Source organism: Polypterus senegalus, chromosome 16 (assembly GCF_016835505.1).
Source record: "Polypterus senegalus isolate Bchr_013 chromosome 16, ASM1683550v1, whole genome shotgun sequence".
NCBI classification, from domain to species: Eukaryota; Metazoa; Chordata; class Cladistia; order Polypteriformes; family Polypteridae; genus Polypterus; species Polypterus senegalus.
Window position 1 is genome coordinate 51275565 of NC_053169.1, and position 14739 is coordinate 51290303.

The following is a 14739-nucleotide window of genomic DNA, read 5'->3' on the forward strand; positions in this document are numbered from 1 at the left end:
GTGTGTGTGTGTGTGCGTGCGTGCGTGCCCTGGCGCCCTGCCCAGGGTTGGTTTTCTGCCTTGTGCCCTGTGTTGGCTGGGATTGGCTCCAGCAGAACCCCCATGACCCTGTAATTGAGATATAGCGGGTTGGATAATGGATGGATGGACAATTTTAAGTATAATATCACAAAATCAGTTTCTGGTTGCAACTTCCAGTGTAACTGCAAAGCATGCTACAGAGCCCCAGTTCACAAGATAGGGTGAATCAGAATCTACAATGTATTGGGTGTTTTGATGAGCATAGGCAACCACTTAGCCTATGAGTAACCATGTCTACACGGAAGCAGTTAAGTCTCCTGGCAAGGCCCTCAGCTATACTGTATGTCTTGCTGGAAAATTCAGTGTCTATAATACCAGAAACATGTCTTCAACTACTGCATGTGGTGCAACAGTATTGTGGTATACCTCACAGCTTTTAGCACTGTCCCAAAATCAGTTGTGAGTGCAAGCCTATTGGCATTGACTAGATAGGTTTTCTCCTCTTTTGTCTTCACTGTAAATTTGTGACAGTGCCTCTAGATGGGATATGGCACTCTGAGATGGGATATGGCACTCTGACTCAAGAAAATTGATTAGTTACTTAAAATCATTTTTTCCAACCAGCATGCTCATTTTAACCACTTTTAACACTGTATGAGAGCAATGAATGATTTTTTTTCCTGACCATCAGTTTTTACATTTTTTTTTTACTACTGCTCCCATTATGAATGATTGTTGCAGTTCAGTGTCATAAAGTGGCATTCATGTTTTGTATATGCTAATATACTTTACACTTCATGCGTTGAAATGCAGCAAGACAATTACATTTCTCACTGAATATTGTAATTAATCATATAACAGAAAAAAATATTAGTTTTAAACTCCTAACTTTTGAGCATTAGTGATAACTACAGGCCATACAGCCTAAAAACCTTGCATATGCTATTCACCAAAATAACATCAAGTCAAGATCAAGTCAATGCCCCCAACATCCTACTGTCCGCCATAGTACTTGTTAATTTATTCCACATGTCCATTGTTCTTTGCGTGGAAAAAAGCTATGTAAATTTGTTGGAAGTTTGCCCTTAATAAGATTCCAACCTTATCCCAGTGTAAGAATTTATGTTAAAGTAACAGCCTAAATCCACTGTACTAATTCAGTTAATAATTTTAAACATTTCGATCATGTTACCTCATAATCTACATTTGCCTCAAACCTCATAGTCCTGGAATATGTCTAGCTGTTCTCATCTGAACCTTCTGTAGCATCGCTATGTCTTTTGTGTAATACAGAGACCAAAACTACACAGTACTCCACGTGAGGCCTCACTAGAGCACCACATAGTTCAGGCATTACCTTACTTACCTGGAACTCTACACACAGTGCTACTGTATATAATCTAACATTCCTTTAGTCTTCTTGATTGCTTCTGTACACTGTTCTGTACACAGTGACAAGTCAACTATGAATCCTAGGTACTTCTCATATGGCATACTTTGAAGTGTAAAACCAGCCATTGTGTATTCAGATCTAACATTTATACTTCCTGCTTGTAAGTCCATACATTTAGTTACATTAAATTTCAGCCTTTATACAGTTTAAGTCCCTTTAGCTGATTCTGCATTATTTGCTCTTCCACCCAGTTTGGTATCATCTGCAAACTTAACAACTCATTGTATACATTCTTATCTAAACAGTTTATGTATATTATAAAGAGCAGCAGTCTCAGCACTGACCGTTAAGGGACACCACTTTTATCACCTAATTCTAAAAAAGTCTGAATTACTATAACCCTTTGCTTCATACACCACATTTTGAATCCCCACTTCATTCAGTCTGATCGCTAACCTTTCACATAATTACTTATCAAAAGCCTTCTGAAAATCAAGATAAATATCATAAGCACTCCTTTTATCACATGATTTTTTTGCTTCCTCATAAAATTCCAGCATAGTAGTAATACACAGCCTTCCTCGCATGAACCCATGCTGAATATTTGCTACTACACCTGCTCTTGGCATGTGCTGCTCGATTGTTTCCTTAACATTTCCTTTTACTAATTTACCTGTGATACATATTATGCTTACTGGCCTCACCTTAACGTAAGATAATCCAAATGTTTAGTTCTTTTGGAAATTACATTTTAAAATGATACAGTCTTGTGTAAGCTAAACCTTTGTGCCTTATTTCATAGTAGAAACTTAATTTCAAGTTCTGGTTTACTGCATTATACCTACTAACTAGCTGTGTTACTTGGCTTTGGCCAGGAAATTTTGTAAGACAAAGGGCATCAGTCACAGTGCTGTTGATTAATCAGGTGTATCTATGTAACTAAGTGCTTTTCTGTATGCAATATTTGTGTTTTTATTTTTATTTATTTATTTTTTAACCACAGGCTAATATTACTGACAGGCAATGTGTTGTAGTGGCTAAGTCTTTGGACCTAGGACTAGGAATAAAAACCCTAGGAATAAAAACACCTTCTGCCACTAACACTGTGTGACCATGAGCAAGTCACTCACCTGCCTATATACCACAGTTACTAGTTTGCACTGTGGAAACCCAGCGCAATTTTTGACCCTTTATCTAATTTGGTTGTAGCTACACTCAAAGGCTGCAGTTAGAGTGGACAAACCATGGCTGGATATATTGCATCATATGGTTTTCACTCCAAATCTGTCTACTTTCGGAGCACTGTATTTAGAATATCTGTAGCCACTGCTGGGTGTGAACTTCTCCAGCTATGTGAATACTGAAAGAGACAGTGATGGCTATTACCAATTCTTGACATTAAATGAATTGGCTCTGTGTGCCAATTCTCTAGCTGAAAAGCATGAAAATACTATCAAGCATTAGATTTAACTTTGCTTCATTTGCATTGCACAGTACCATTATTGACTCATTCTCTTTAAAAGGGCTGGTTTAATGATTATGAACTGGTCACTCTGGGCATTGAGATTTAAGAATTTCTACAGACAAGGGACCGTATAATGAAAAGGAAGATATTTTGATTACACAGGCCTGTTTATTTCCTCTTTCTCCATTCAGAGTACTTGGACAACATAGTAATACAACTTAAATGAGCTCAAGCTGCTAAGCAAAACAGTCTTCTGTAGGTAACTCAATGCCACTCTGGTCTACTAATGGCACTTGGCAGATTCCCCAAACTGTACTGCTCTTTCTAAACTGACATTTTGTGCATTTTTAAGGCTGAACCTTCTGACTACTGACTGAGAGCCAAAAGGAATAAATTCAAGAAAAAGCAAATGTTAGCTTTGGACAGCAAAATATGCAACTTTCTTAATTTTTTTTTTTCAATCTTTGTGATCACTGGAATGCTACAAACACCACGAAAAAACGAATGACTGTATAACTTTGTTATTATTTTGGCCTTCCATTTCCAAAATGATTTTATATTCTATAAAAGAAAGTGGTTATAAGCAAAACTATGGAAACATTTAGAAGCCGAACAAAACATGGCCTTAAGAAACCAGTTTTTAATAATGTTAACAAGAAAGTTTATTGAATTATGATTTCCATTTCTGTACAAAAGATTTATCCAGAGAAGCAACTTCAAGGTTGCCTAGATTTAAACTGTATTACATTTCTCCTTTAAGCAATAAAAATAAAAGATATTCTACACTAGAATACTGTACTTGTAAAATATATTTAAAAAAAAAGGTTTGCCAGGGAATATTTAAAAATATATTTTCTTACATATATTTTAGTATGAATACTTTTGAATATGTAACAAAATAGAATCTTTTAAATAAGTTAAAATTACTTTGTGAGCACAGTAACCTATATATGAATCCCCTTTTTGTGGTCCAAATAGTTTTAATTCTAAAACCTTCATATAACAATTACCAGGGATGGGAACTGCCAGTGTTCTCACTATACAATACTGCCTTGATAATTAGGTCATTATGTGCTGATATTATGATGTATTTTAAGTTGTAAACTATTAAATACTTCGATTCAATCCTACGGTGCATTGCAAAATGTTACTTTCTTTTTAAATGACAGAAGTTAAACCTTGTGAGATAATCCTTAGGTCTCCAGTAGATCTGGGAACCAATAATTGACATTAGAGTATTTGAATATACACAAGTTTCATTTGAAAATTCATAAATACAGGCTAGTCTTTTCACAAAACCTTATTATATTTTTATACTGAAACAAAAAATGTTCACTATTCGGTTCTCAGATACTGAGAAATGTTCCTTATTGTTTAAGCATGGCCAAAAAATAAATAAAAGATAAATAAATATTTGTTTTATCCAGACTAAATCAAGTTTTCCTCTAGGATTAACGTGAATTTTCTGCATTCCTTTCACCTTCTGCAATTACAAGCCGTCCAGAGCCTGCTGCAGTGAAGCATTTCCATGGCACGAAGCACCACACCACCACGCTTCAAGCTTTATACCAAACAAAGCATTTATTCTGACTGCCAAAAAACCTGATTCTCATCAGACCATAAAACCTTCTTCCAGCTGACTTCAGAGTCTCCCATATGACTTCTGGCAAACTCTAGCCAAGATGTCATGTTTTTTTTCTCTTTGCTACTCTCCCATAAAGCTGTGGCTGGTGAAGCACCCAGGCAACAGTTACTGTATGCAGACTCTCTATGGTCTCATTCACTAAGGGTGGTAATGCTTTTCAGAGTTATCATTGGTCTCTTCGTGACCCTAGTCATTGTCTTCTTCCACGATCACTCTGTTGTTGCAGACAGCCTGCTCTAGACAGATGTACAACTGTGTCATACTCTTCCCATTTCTTAATGACTGATTTACTCCTAGAAATATTTTCTTGTCTTCATCCCCTGACTTGTGCTTTTCAATCACATTTTCCTGGAGTGTTCTCTTTTCTTCACTGTGAATGTTAGGACACCATACAGAGTCACAACAAGATAGACCTTCCAGATCCGGTGTATTTATACTGTAATCAATTGAAAGCCATTGACTACAGATAAGTGAGCTCTACTGAACTAATTAGGTGATTTCTAAAACCATTTGGCTTTACCAGTGATGATTCAGGTGTCTAAGGTGAATACTTACTCAGTCAATTATTTTGTGCTTTATATTTGTAGCTAATAAAGACCACTGCAGAATTCTGTTTTCATTTTGCAATTAATGAGTCAATTTCTGCTGGTTAGTGCTAAAAAGCAAAATAAAATCTACTGTAATTTAATGCTGTATAACAGTACAAAATGAAAACTTCCAAGCAGGTGAATGCTTTTATAGGCACTGTAAACAGAGAATGAAAGGTTCTAATTTAACCTCTGTATGCTTACATATAACTGAAATGTTCCAGCCTATTTTCTTGTGGTACTAAGGACATACTCAGTTCAGTGTTTGTTCTTCCTAGAAGCTGCCAAGACATGGTAGGACACACAGTTTCAAATCATAACTTATACTTCGTAAGAGTAACTTGTAGCCTGTAATTGCAAGTTTACTAGAATGTACTATACAAAACGTAACATTCTAAAAGTAGGATATGACTGGAACGACGGAGAAGAAACCATTGTTGTTTTTCCTTTTTGTGTGTATGACAACTTTTCCTGATTTTCTGCAATTTATTTTTCTTTGAATTATCACTAAAGGTGTTAAAAGAAACTTTACTGGACTGTAGGTTTAATTTTCTTATGCACTTACTCAATGCTGGACCCTGCTTGTCAACTCAGTATAATATTTTTTATAAGAAGCTCTTTTGTATCATTGTAAAAGCCAAAATGAACCAAAATGTCTGACTTAAATGTAGACCATTCATTTAGTATAAGAATTTGTGCAGCACCTGTCTAATTTATGGTGGACTAAATATGGAAATGTAAAAAACAAAAGGGCATTTTTTAAGGCAAGCACCAGTAGAAAAACTTTGCCTCGATTTTAAAATTATATGTTGAAAAATTAAAAGATTAGGACGACCCATATATTTAAAAAAAAAAATAAAAAAAATCCTGATGCTTCACTGTACTGTACATAAATGTTTTTCCCCTTACCTCTAATAATGGTATCTGACATACCATATATAACTCTTAAAACATTACATGCACGAAGGTCCAAGTCTTTAGAGTCCTGGTGCTTCCTGTCTTGCTATATGGTTGTAAGACATGGACCCTATCCAGTGACCTGAGACTAAGACTGGACTCCTTTGGTACTGTGTTTCTCTGGAAAATCCTCGAGTACCATTAGTTTGACTTTGTGTCAAATTAGCGGTTGCTCATGGAGTCCTGAATGAGGCACATTACCTGCATTGTGAGATAGCGTCAGTTACTGCACTACGGCCATGCGGTGCGTTTCCCCGAGGGTGATCCGGCTCGTAAGATCCTCATTGCTGGGGACCCGAGTGGCAGGACCAGGCCAAGGGGTCGCCCACGTAACACCTGGCTGCAGCAGATAGAGGGTCATTTCCAGAGGGTGGGACTGGACTGTGTGTCTGCCTGGGGGGTTGCCAACCAGGATCCAGAGTTGTTTCGTCGTGTAATGGGTGCGGCAACACGCTGTACCAGTGCATTCTCCCCAACATGACTTAACTTAAAACAAATTAAGCTGTACAAAGTTTTGAAATTTCAAAATTTCTCATTGAACAGCATTGCTGAATTTGTGAACTTCTATCTTAAAATGTTCTGTGCAACTTTAACTATGAATTAGTTCACTAAATTGTTTCAATTGTACCTTGAGAGCAGTTGCTTGAACTTTTAAATTTTGTATATTTTTCTCTTTTACTCGTCGGACAGCCACTCAGATGCCCAATGCAAGTGAGTCAGACACCAGGGAGGGTTTGCACTCAAAAGCAGACTACACAGCAGCCCCCCTTTACTGCTGTTTTAGTTAAGTTAACCACAGAAGTACAAAAGACTCACTTCTCTGGAACTAAATGGAAGGGGAAAACAAATATGCAAGTATATATAAAACTGAATTGATTGAACTACTATGGTATGCATATTATTATTGTAAAGAACCAACATTATCAACTTGCAGCTAAATGGTGTTTGATGTAATTATTTATAAGGCAAATGTGCAGCTGCCCTAAGCAATATAAACAAAGCGTGGGTTTAAAAAGGGAGCTACAGTTGATCTATGGGCAGAAGATTACAGCCACCGGGCATTCAACAAGGACCATACTGGCCACCAACAGCAAGCACAAGGCAGGATTACAGTTTGCACTGTACTAATTGCTTAGCTGTATAATGTATAAAAGATGGAGCTGGGTTTGTGGTTTACCTGCTACCAGCTTTTTATTCCATATATTTTAAGACTGGAATTAAAATCTAAGATAAATGTCACCTTTCATATTTCCATTATACAATAAATAAGTTCCTTTCTAAGTTCTTGCTTATTTACATAATTCTTAATGTATTTTGTGTTCTAACTAATATTAATAGCTAGATGGGGAACATGTTACTTTTCTTCTTTCATAGGGAAATATTGATAGTGATTTTGTGCTAGTTTTTGGCATTCCCTAATAATGGTTGTTTTTTATTTGCTAATTATTGGGTACTACTCTATTGGATACTTTAAATAATATTATATACTGTACAAGAAAACTGAACAAGTAATGGACCCTCCACCAATAACACATCAATTAATGCCATTTTTAGATCACTTTAACTGTAATCTGCTGTCTATAAAAGCTACTGAGCCACAACAAGCCTATTTGTGCTCCATTTTTAACTTTATTGTGAAGTGGCTGTTAAAAGGATACTACATCTAATACAGTCTACCAACACATGTAATTGCATCCTATTATTGCTGTTATTTTTGAATATGACACACGGTTACAAAAATATTTAATAAACATAAATGTAATAACTTGATTTTTCCATTATCATTTAACTTACCTCCAGAATACACCTGAACGTTGTGCCATGCATACAGTACATTTTCTAACATATTTCCTTTTATAACCATAACAAATTCTTAATTGACATATTGGCAAAACTAAAACTTACTGCTAGCTTTACAACTCATAACTCAAAATCCTAAAACTGGGAGAATATCTACAGTGTGTTATAGAGTATATGAAAAAACATTCTGGATTCCTCATCGTCTGAGCTTTATAAAATAATGTTTAACGTTTGAAATTTAAAGCTTGAGGGTTTACATTTTTTTTTAATGAAAACAATCAAGATTTCCACTTACTAGATGGATATAAATTGCTAGTGCCTGTTGTGTGGTTGCAGATACATTTCACATTTATCAGTTTCTGCATTCATAGACACTCGCCAATATAAGTTTTCTTTTTCAAAGATATAATAGAAATAGATCAAATATAACTTATTTCATTATTAATACAAAATAAGACAATATGCAGTTTTTATAGCTTTGAGTTAACAATTTGGATTAAGTAAGAGTGTGGAGGCTAGGTACAATCTGGGATTGTAAAGCATAAATACCAATGGTGCACCTATCAGAATCCCCACAGAAAGACTACCGATTAATTTTCAGTCCTTAATACATTGGATGGTATGAACAGCAAAGTTATTTAATTACCATTTAAAGTACTTTTCTAAAGGGATTACCTTAAGAGAGTTCAAGCATATGGAACAATGCCTGCAATGTCTCATCATCCGGAAGGTGGGATACAACTGTCTTGAATGTTTTTCTGAAGCACAGCTTTTTACTTCAGTGAGGCATCTTTTCCAAAAAAATATCACCATATCACAATCAAGTGAATTGTTACTGCTTCCGAACCACCACATTTCCCTTTCAAATTTTAACTTGCTCCTTGCCAAGCTGGTCTGCATTAACAAAACCAAACACATCATATGCCCTGACATTAAGAACCTTGAAAGGGCCTGCTGCAAAAAAGTGTTTGCTGTCTGCATTACCAACATGTTCTTGCATCTGGAGATTAATTTCTGAATTGTGCTGTTTTTACAAAAATGTTAAGTTTTAAGCTATGTGTATGTATTAAATGAAGTGAACAACCACATTTAATAGTATTGTTCCTTCAAATTATCTTCTATGAAGGTTGCAGCATTTCTTCAGATTGTACAGCTTCGGCAAGACATCCCTGTCACTAGTCTCCTCTCAAGAGTCAGACATTCCTGTTGCTATAGCAGCTATTAACACCATACTTCTAACAGTATCGTGGTTGCCTGCAATCCAATTACTATAATTTTATTATGCAAGATTTTTTTTTTTTTACATTTTCTGGAATTCATATTTCTCTTGGCTCAGATTTAATATCACTGGGTAAGAAGACTAAAATCACAATATAATTTAAGGGTCTGTTTATTTGATGATGAGAAAATTTTTTATGCACAAAGAGTCCAGAAATAAAATAAGTATAACATGCCAGAAAACAGGCATTAATAAGTACTTTACCTGACATGCTTTTGCTGTTATGTCAGAAGGTGTATCCTGTGAGAAAGCTGGACGTAAAGCTGCCCCAACCTATCAAAGTAAAGCACACAGACAGAAAGGAGGACAGAGAATAAGATAGCAGACAGAAGTAATTAAATGTATCATTTGTTTACCTGCACAAAAGAGTACTTCTAGAGCTCTTCAGTAACCTACACATGCCTAGCAGTTCTTCAGTTTAAAGTACACATAATATCATTGTTAATCTCTTGGCTCTTATGTTCTTACTAGGCTGACCCGCCTTTTAAGGCGACCGACTTTTAAGTTGACCACTTCTTAAGGCAATTCAATATGTAGATCAATTTGATATTTTATACAAACTCATTAATTTGGTTATATTGCATTTGAGCGGTATTACTTTAATACTCGTAGTTTCTGTTATTTTTGTGATGAAATTTAAACTTTTTTTCTATATTGAGGTCGCCCTTTTGAACCCCCCCAGATATTTACTACGCGGTGAGCATTTGTACTCCATCAACATTATTTCCAGAGATATAATTTTGTCTATTTTTCCAGCGCATCGCGCACAAAAGCAAGGGAACGATGGGAGCACCAGAACTCTGCTCACATCATGTCGCTTCATACCGCAAGCTGCAAGTAGTAAGTCTGTGATAAGTGGAATACCGCTACGCTTTCCATTCACGGGACAGAAGGAAAATCCCGACCGCTTTTATATAGTAAGAAAGAAGAAGATATCGCAAATTCTGAAGTAGAAAATCATCTTTTACCTGGAAAAACGAAACTACAAATCCCATCGTGCATTGCAAAATGGACGGGGCATGTGTAAAACTCCGTGCCTGCGTAGCACTCATGGGACAGAAGGACACCCGACCGCTTTTATATAGAAGGATCTTTCTCAACAGTTACAGTGGCCTCTACACTGAAAGATTTACTTAATGGAAAGTGGTTTGTAAATGAAGAAACGTGACATTTTAACCGATGCCTTAAACAAAAAAGAGGAACAGTACTAAACTGGTTGAAGACCCTCAAATCCGAAGAAGAATGCAGCAGCGTGAATTATGTTGTGCACAATCAGTGCGTCCCCTAACTACTGCAGTTTAATGGGCTTGAATTCACTGTTTTATAGAAAAGACAAAATTCCAGGAAAATTCTGCTACAGTTTATTGATGATGGCTATCTACAGGACAAATATTTACCCGTCTTGAAAAAGAGTCACCTGCTTTGAATAATCAGACTGCTTTGATCAGTAGCTCATCCAAACAAAATGTGGTGGTACACTACTGCCTGCTTCCTTTGAAAATGAACAAGGACATTGGTTTCTAATTAGGTACTTCTTGATAGCGGACGACAATACTATTGTTGAACCAAAGTAAATGTGTTTACATTGTTGTTCTGCAGTGGAAATTGTCATGCACCATTGTTTGACTGATTGTCATGTTGATCTATGCAGAGACTGAAGCATTTATATATTTCTGGGTAAATTAGAATAAAGGAGAACAGAGACATATGGTCTGATACTCTGGACTGCTGCCTGCTTCTTTTATGCTTTTCACCATGCTACACCCTGTACGAACAGTGGCTTGTACCTGGGCCCAGGTTCCCTTAGGCCGGTAACACATTCTTCCACCAGCTCAAAACTACAGCAGTGACATCAAAGACTCACTCTTTTCTAGTGCTTTATTTGGAAATGGCTGCATTAAATCATGCCATTTTTGTGGCCACAAGAAAGAGTACATTTTTGCCATTAAAAGATATAAATACATAACTGCTCCCCTCTCCAATTTTTAACTCTTCTTATGCAGGATTGCTTGCTACTAGACAAAAAAACCTGCACTGAGCCTTAAGAAAGCAGGTTATAAGCTATTTTGCTCATCTGTGCATGCATTATAAAAATATAAAAGCTAGAAAAAAGTACTATATCATCATAGCAGAACATACAGCATCACGGAAAGCCTAAAAGTGATTTATCAAATGTACCTAATGTCATAAACTGCTCCCGAACTATATGCCACTTACATTAGCTTGATACTGTTCCAAAATGACATGACCTGGAAATTCGGGTTCAGGGACGGCTGCAAACTTTTTGATGATGTCCTCTAGGGCCTGTAAGCCTGCCATTCTGAGCTGGTTGCTATGATCAGTAGCAGCCATAAAGGCCATTCTTATGAGATCAGAGAGATGAAGAACTAGCAGATCATCTGGAAAAGATGGTAAATGGGTGGTAATTAGATCTAAGGAAAACAATGAAATTGAATGGGGTATTTATTCAATGTGTTACATAAATATGTTCTTGGATTAAACTAGTACACTTCAAATCAGAAGCACTGAAAATAATATAACAATCTAACAGTTTTGGTTTACAATGAGAAACCAGACAGGACTGTTCCTTACCACTAATGCTATTTGATATTGCTGCTAAACTTTTGACTAATTATCTTCTTATACACTCAGATTTTCAGGGTATTGTAAGGGAAGGACATAAACAAATAGTACCTCTGCATGCTGATAATATGGTGCTCTGTGTTATTGAACCATTGTCATCATTGTCGCATGTACTGTATCTACAGGAGAAATTCCATAAGATTTCTGGGTTTAAGTTTAATATGAATAAGAGTTTATTATCTCTAGTACCCTGTGCTTTGACCTCCAAAGGTCTTGCAAAAAAGACAAATTCCCCTTGGGGATATATACAGTGTAACAAACACCAAAATAAACGATCTTGTACCTGGAGGAGTTTTATTTTATTGTTTTAAAACCATTTAAATATCTATTAAGTTGAATTTACAAAAAAAGTAAAACGCTTATCAAATTCTAATGATGCAACTTAATGGAAAATTTAAAATGGTATATAGTGGGTGGTTACATCTTTATCTCATATTAGCTCACAGAATTAGTATTAAACCAGCAGTTACTCACTTGCTCAAAATATTGTGTCAACATAAGAGACATTTTAAGGCCACGTTCTTATTGTCATTTGCTCCTGTACATAATAACCATCTTTAACTCAAACATTATTTAATTCATGGAAGACACACAGTATCTGGACCTTCAGTTATTTCTGTATTGACACTGTATTTGCATATTTTTTTAAAATTATGCCTCAAGCACAGTTTTCCAAGTAACACATTTAACTCACCGTGTGAAAGTTAAATAATTCTTTTAAAAGAAACCTTTCCAGTTAGATATACTAAGGCACTGAATGGAAGTCTCCCATCATCAAGATATAATTTTATTAATTATTTTGACATTTAATGCAACCCAAGTGCAAACTGTACATCTCACATACACCTATGTATATATTTTGCAAAGTCTTCTCAGTGAAAACTATGCAAAAATATAATGGAAGAGAACTGAAATTTAAACTATGTCAAAAAGCACTTGTCTCTCTGAATTAGGAATTTTAGGAATTCCAAGTATGTAAAATCATAAGGGGATAAAAATGTTGCTCATTTACAGACAGTGCTGGGTTCCTAATTAGTCCAGATCCTAAAACAGGATTATCTGAAATATCAACTAATGGGACAATTATGTTATAAAAAAAATCTATTGTGAGTTCTTAAATGGTCTTATTTGCCAAGAATCTTAACACATCCTCCATATGTGTGGAATGCTTTAGAGTTTCTTTTAGAATTTGGCAAAAATGTATTAGAACTGTTCTAACAATAATCAATCTGGGCCTCTGTTAATCTGTTTGATGTCTCAGCAGCTATAGGACCCTGTTTTCATGCTGGGCTTTCTGATAATAAAGCTGTTTGAATTGTGTAGGGATGGGAGTTAAGACAGACATAAAAAATAAATCAGTAACATTAGGTAGTGTTTTAAGTGACTCATCACATCACATTTAGCTGCAGTATACACAAGCACCTTAACAAACCAAAGAAAAATTGCCTCATAGTTAATTATGAACTTCTATCAAGGGGTGGTATGGTGGTGCAGTGGTAGTGCTGCTGCATTGCAGTCGTCCCAGGTGCTTTGGTTTCCTCCCACAGTCCAAAGACATGCAGGTTAGGTGGACTGGCGATACGAAGTTGGGCCTGGTTTGTGTGTGGGGTGTGTTTGTGTATACAGTATATTATTAATTACTCTATAGTTCATTATTGGTCACCAGAATTATGATAAAAATATGAGCTCACCCAGAGCTAAGATAGGATGATACAGTATATTTGTGGATGTGTTATGCACTGCAACTGAGTATTTTTAACTTGATTGTGGAGGCTGCTTTGATATTTGATATCTGTTTATATGATTAAAGTAATTTAATTGGTATGAACAAAGTCAAGGGTCAAAACTGAGTCAACACAAAATTTTGGAATCCTTTGGTTAAGAATGGTTAATCACTCAGAATTGACATTGTATAAATATGCAATGTGGCGGATAGAGAAAAAAAAAAAGCTTTGAACTGTCTGAATACATATCTGTTAAAAGAGACGAATATACAGATGAAAATAATGAAGTAATAAACATAAAGGATGTGCTGTACAAGCTAAAGCATTTTCTGATGGTGTTTGCTATAGAATTATAACAGAATTAGAGTCCAGAATTACATAAATTAGTAAGACAGAACAGGAGATGTCTTAGTTCCTTTTACCTAAGTATTTGTCATGCTATGTTTAGCATAAAATTAGAGTCTTTTACAGTTTTAACCTTAATAAAATAAGTGAATGACAACAATGTATTTTAGATACCACATAATAAGCATTTCTAAACAGTGAACGAAAATTTTGAATTAACAATGATTCAAAGTATTTGTATGGTTGAGAGTGTAAGAGACATACATCGAAGAAAAAAAAAATTCTTACTTTTAGGGTTCTTAAGCTTGGCAGAGCGAGCTGCAGCCAGGTCAAAGTGTGCCTTGTCCACATTTTCACAAAGCATGATGATTCGACACAGGCAGTCTGCTGCAAACACACGTGTCACCCAGCGAGGGGCTACAGACAGTTTAGATTTGTCATCCTCGCCAAGTGCTGTAAACATGCTGTCATCATCCATTTCATCTTTTTTTTCAGAGTCTTCTTCCTTTCCAACCCCAAGTGGTCCTGCTGCACCAATATCTACAAAACATAAAGGAACAGGGTCATCCCAATGCCAATGGGAGTTAACATCTTTGTTGGTTTTTACTTTCTCAATAATACAATAGAAAATAAAAAAAACAAACATTTACTACATGACATAATTAAATATGTTGCACAACAGCCATTGATTTGGCAATATTCATTTTTTTTATTATTTGGCAGCGAACAGCATGGACAATACATCAGTTTAAAGCTCTTCCTGGTACAATTATTTTTATGCTTTTGATAAAAGATATTTAGATTGTGGTGTTAACACGATAATGAAGAACTAAGACTAATATAAATTAGTCCTCAAAGGTAGTAATTGTTAGCTACAAGA

General features: G+C 35.7%; 1 protein-coding gene across 2 annotated transcripts in view; it reads right to left on the minus strand.

The window, feature by feature from the left end:
* heatr5b (HEAT repeat containing 5B) overlaps positions 1-14739 on the minus strand; it is a 121793-nt gene that overhangs the window by 38838 nt on the left and 68216 nt on the right. For both annotated transcript variants that reach the window (XM_039737848.1, XM_039737847.1), the window contains exons 24-26: positions 14148-14399; positions 11365-11546; positions 9352-9420 (exon numbers count right to left, since the gene is read on the minus strand). In XM_039737848.1, coding sequence (XP_039593782.1) covers positions 9352-9420; positions 11365-11546; positions 14148-14399 — 503 coding nt within the window. The remainder of the gene's footprint in view (positions 1-9351; positions 9421-11364; positions 11547-14147; positions 14400-14739) is intronic.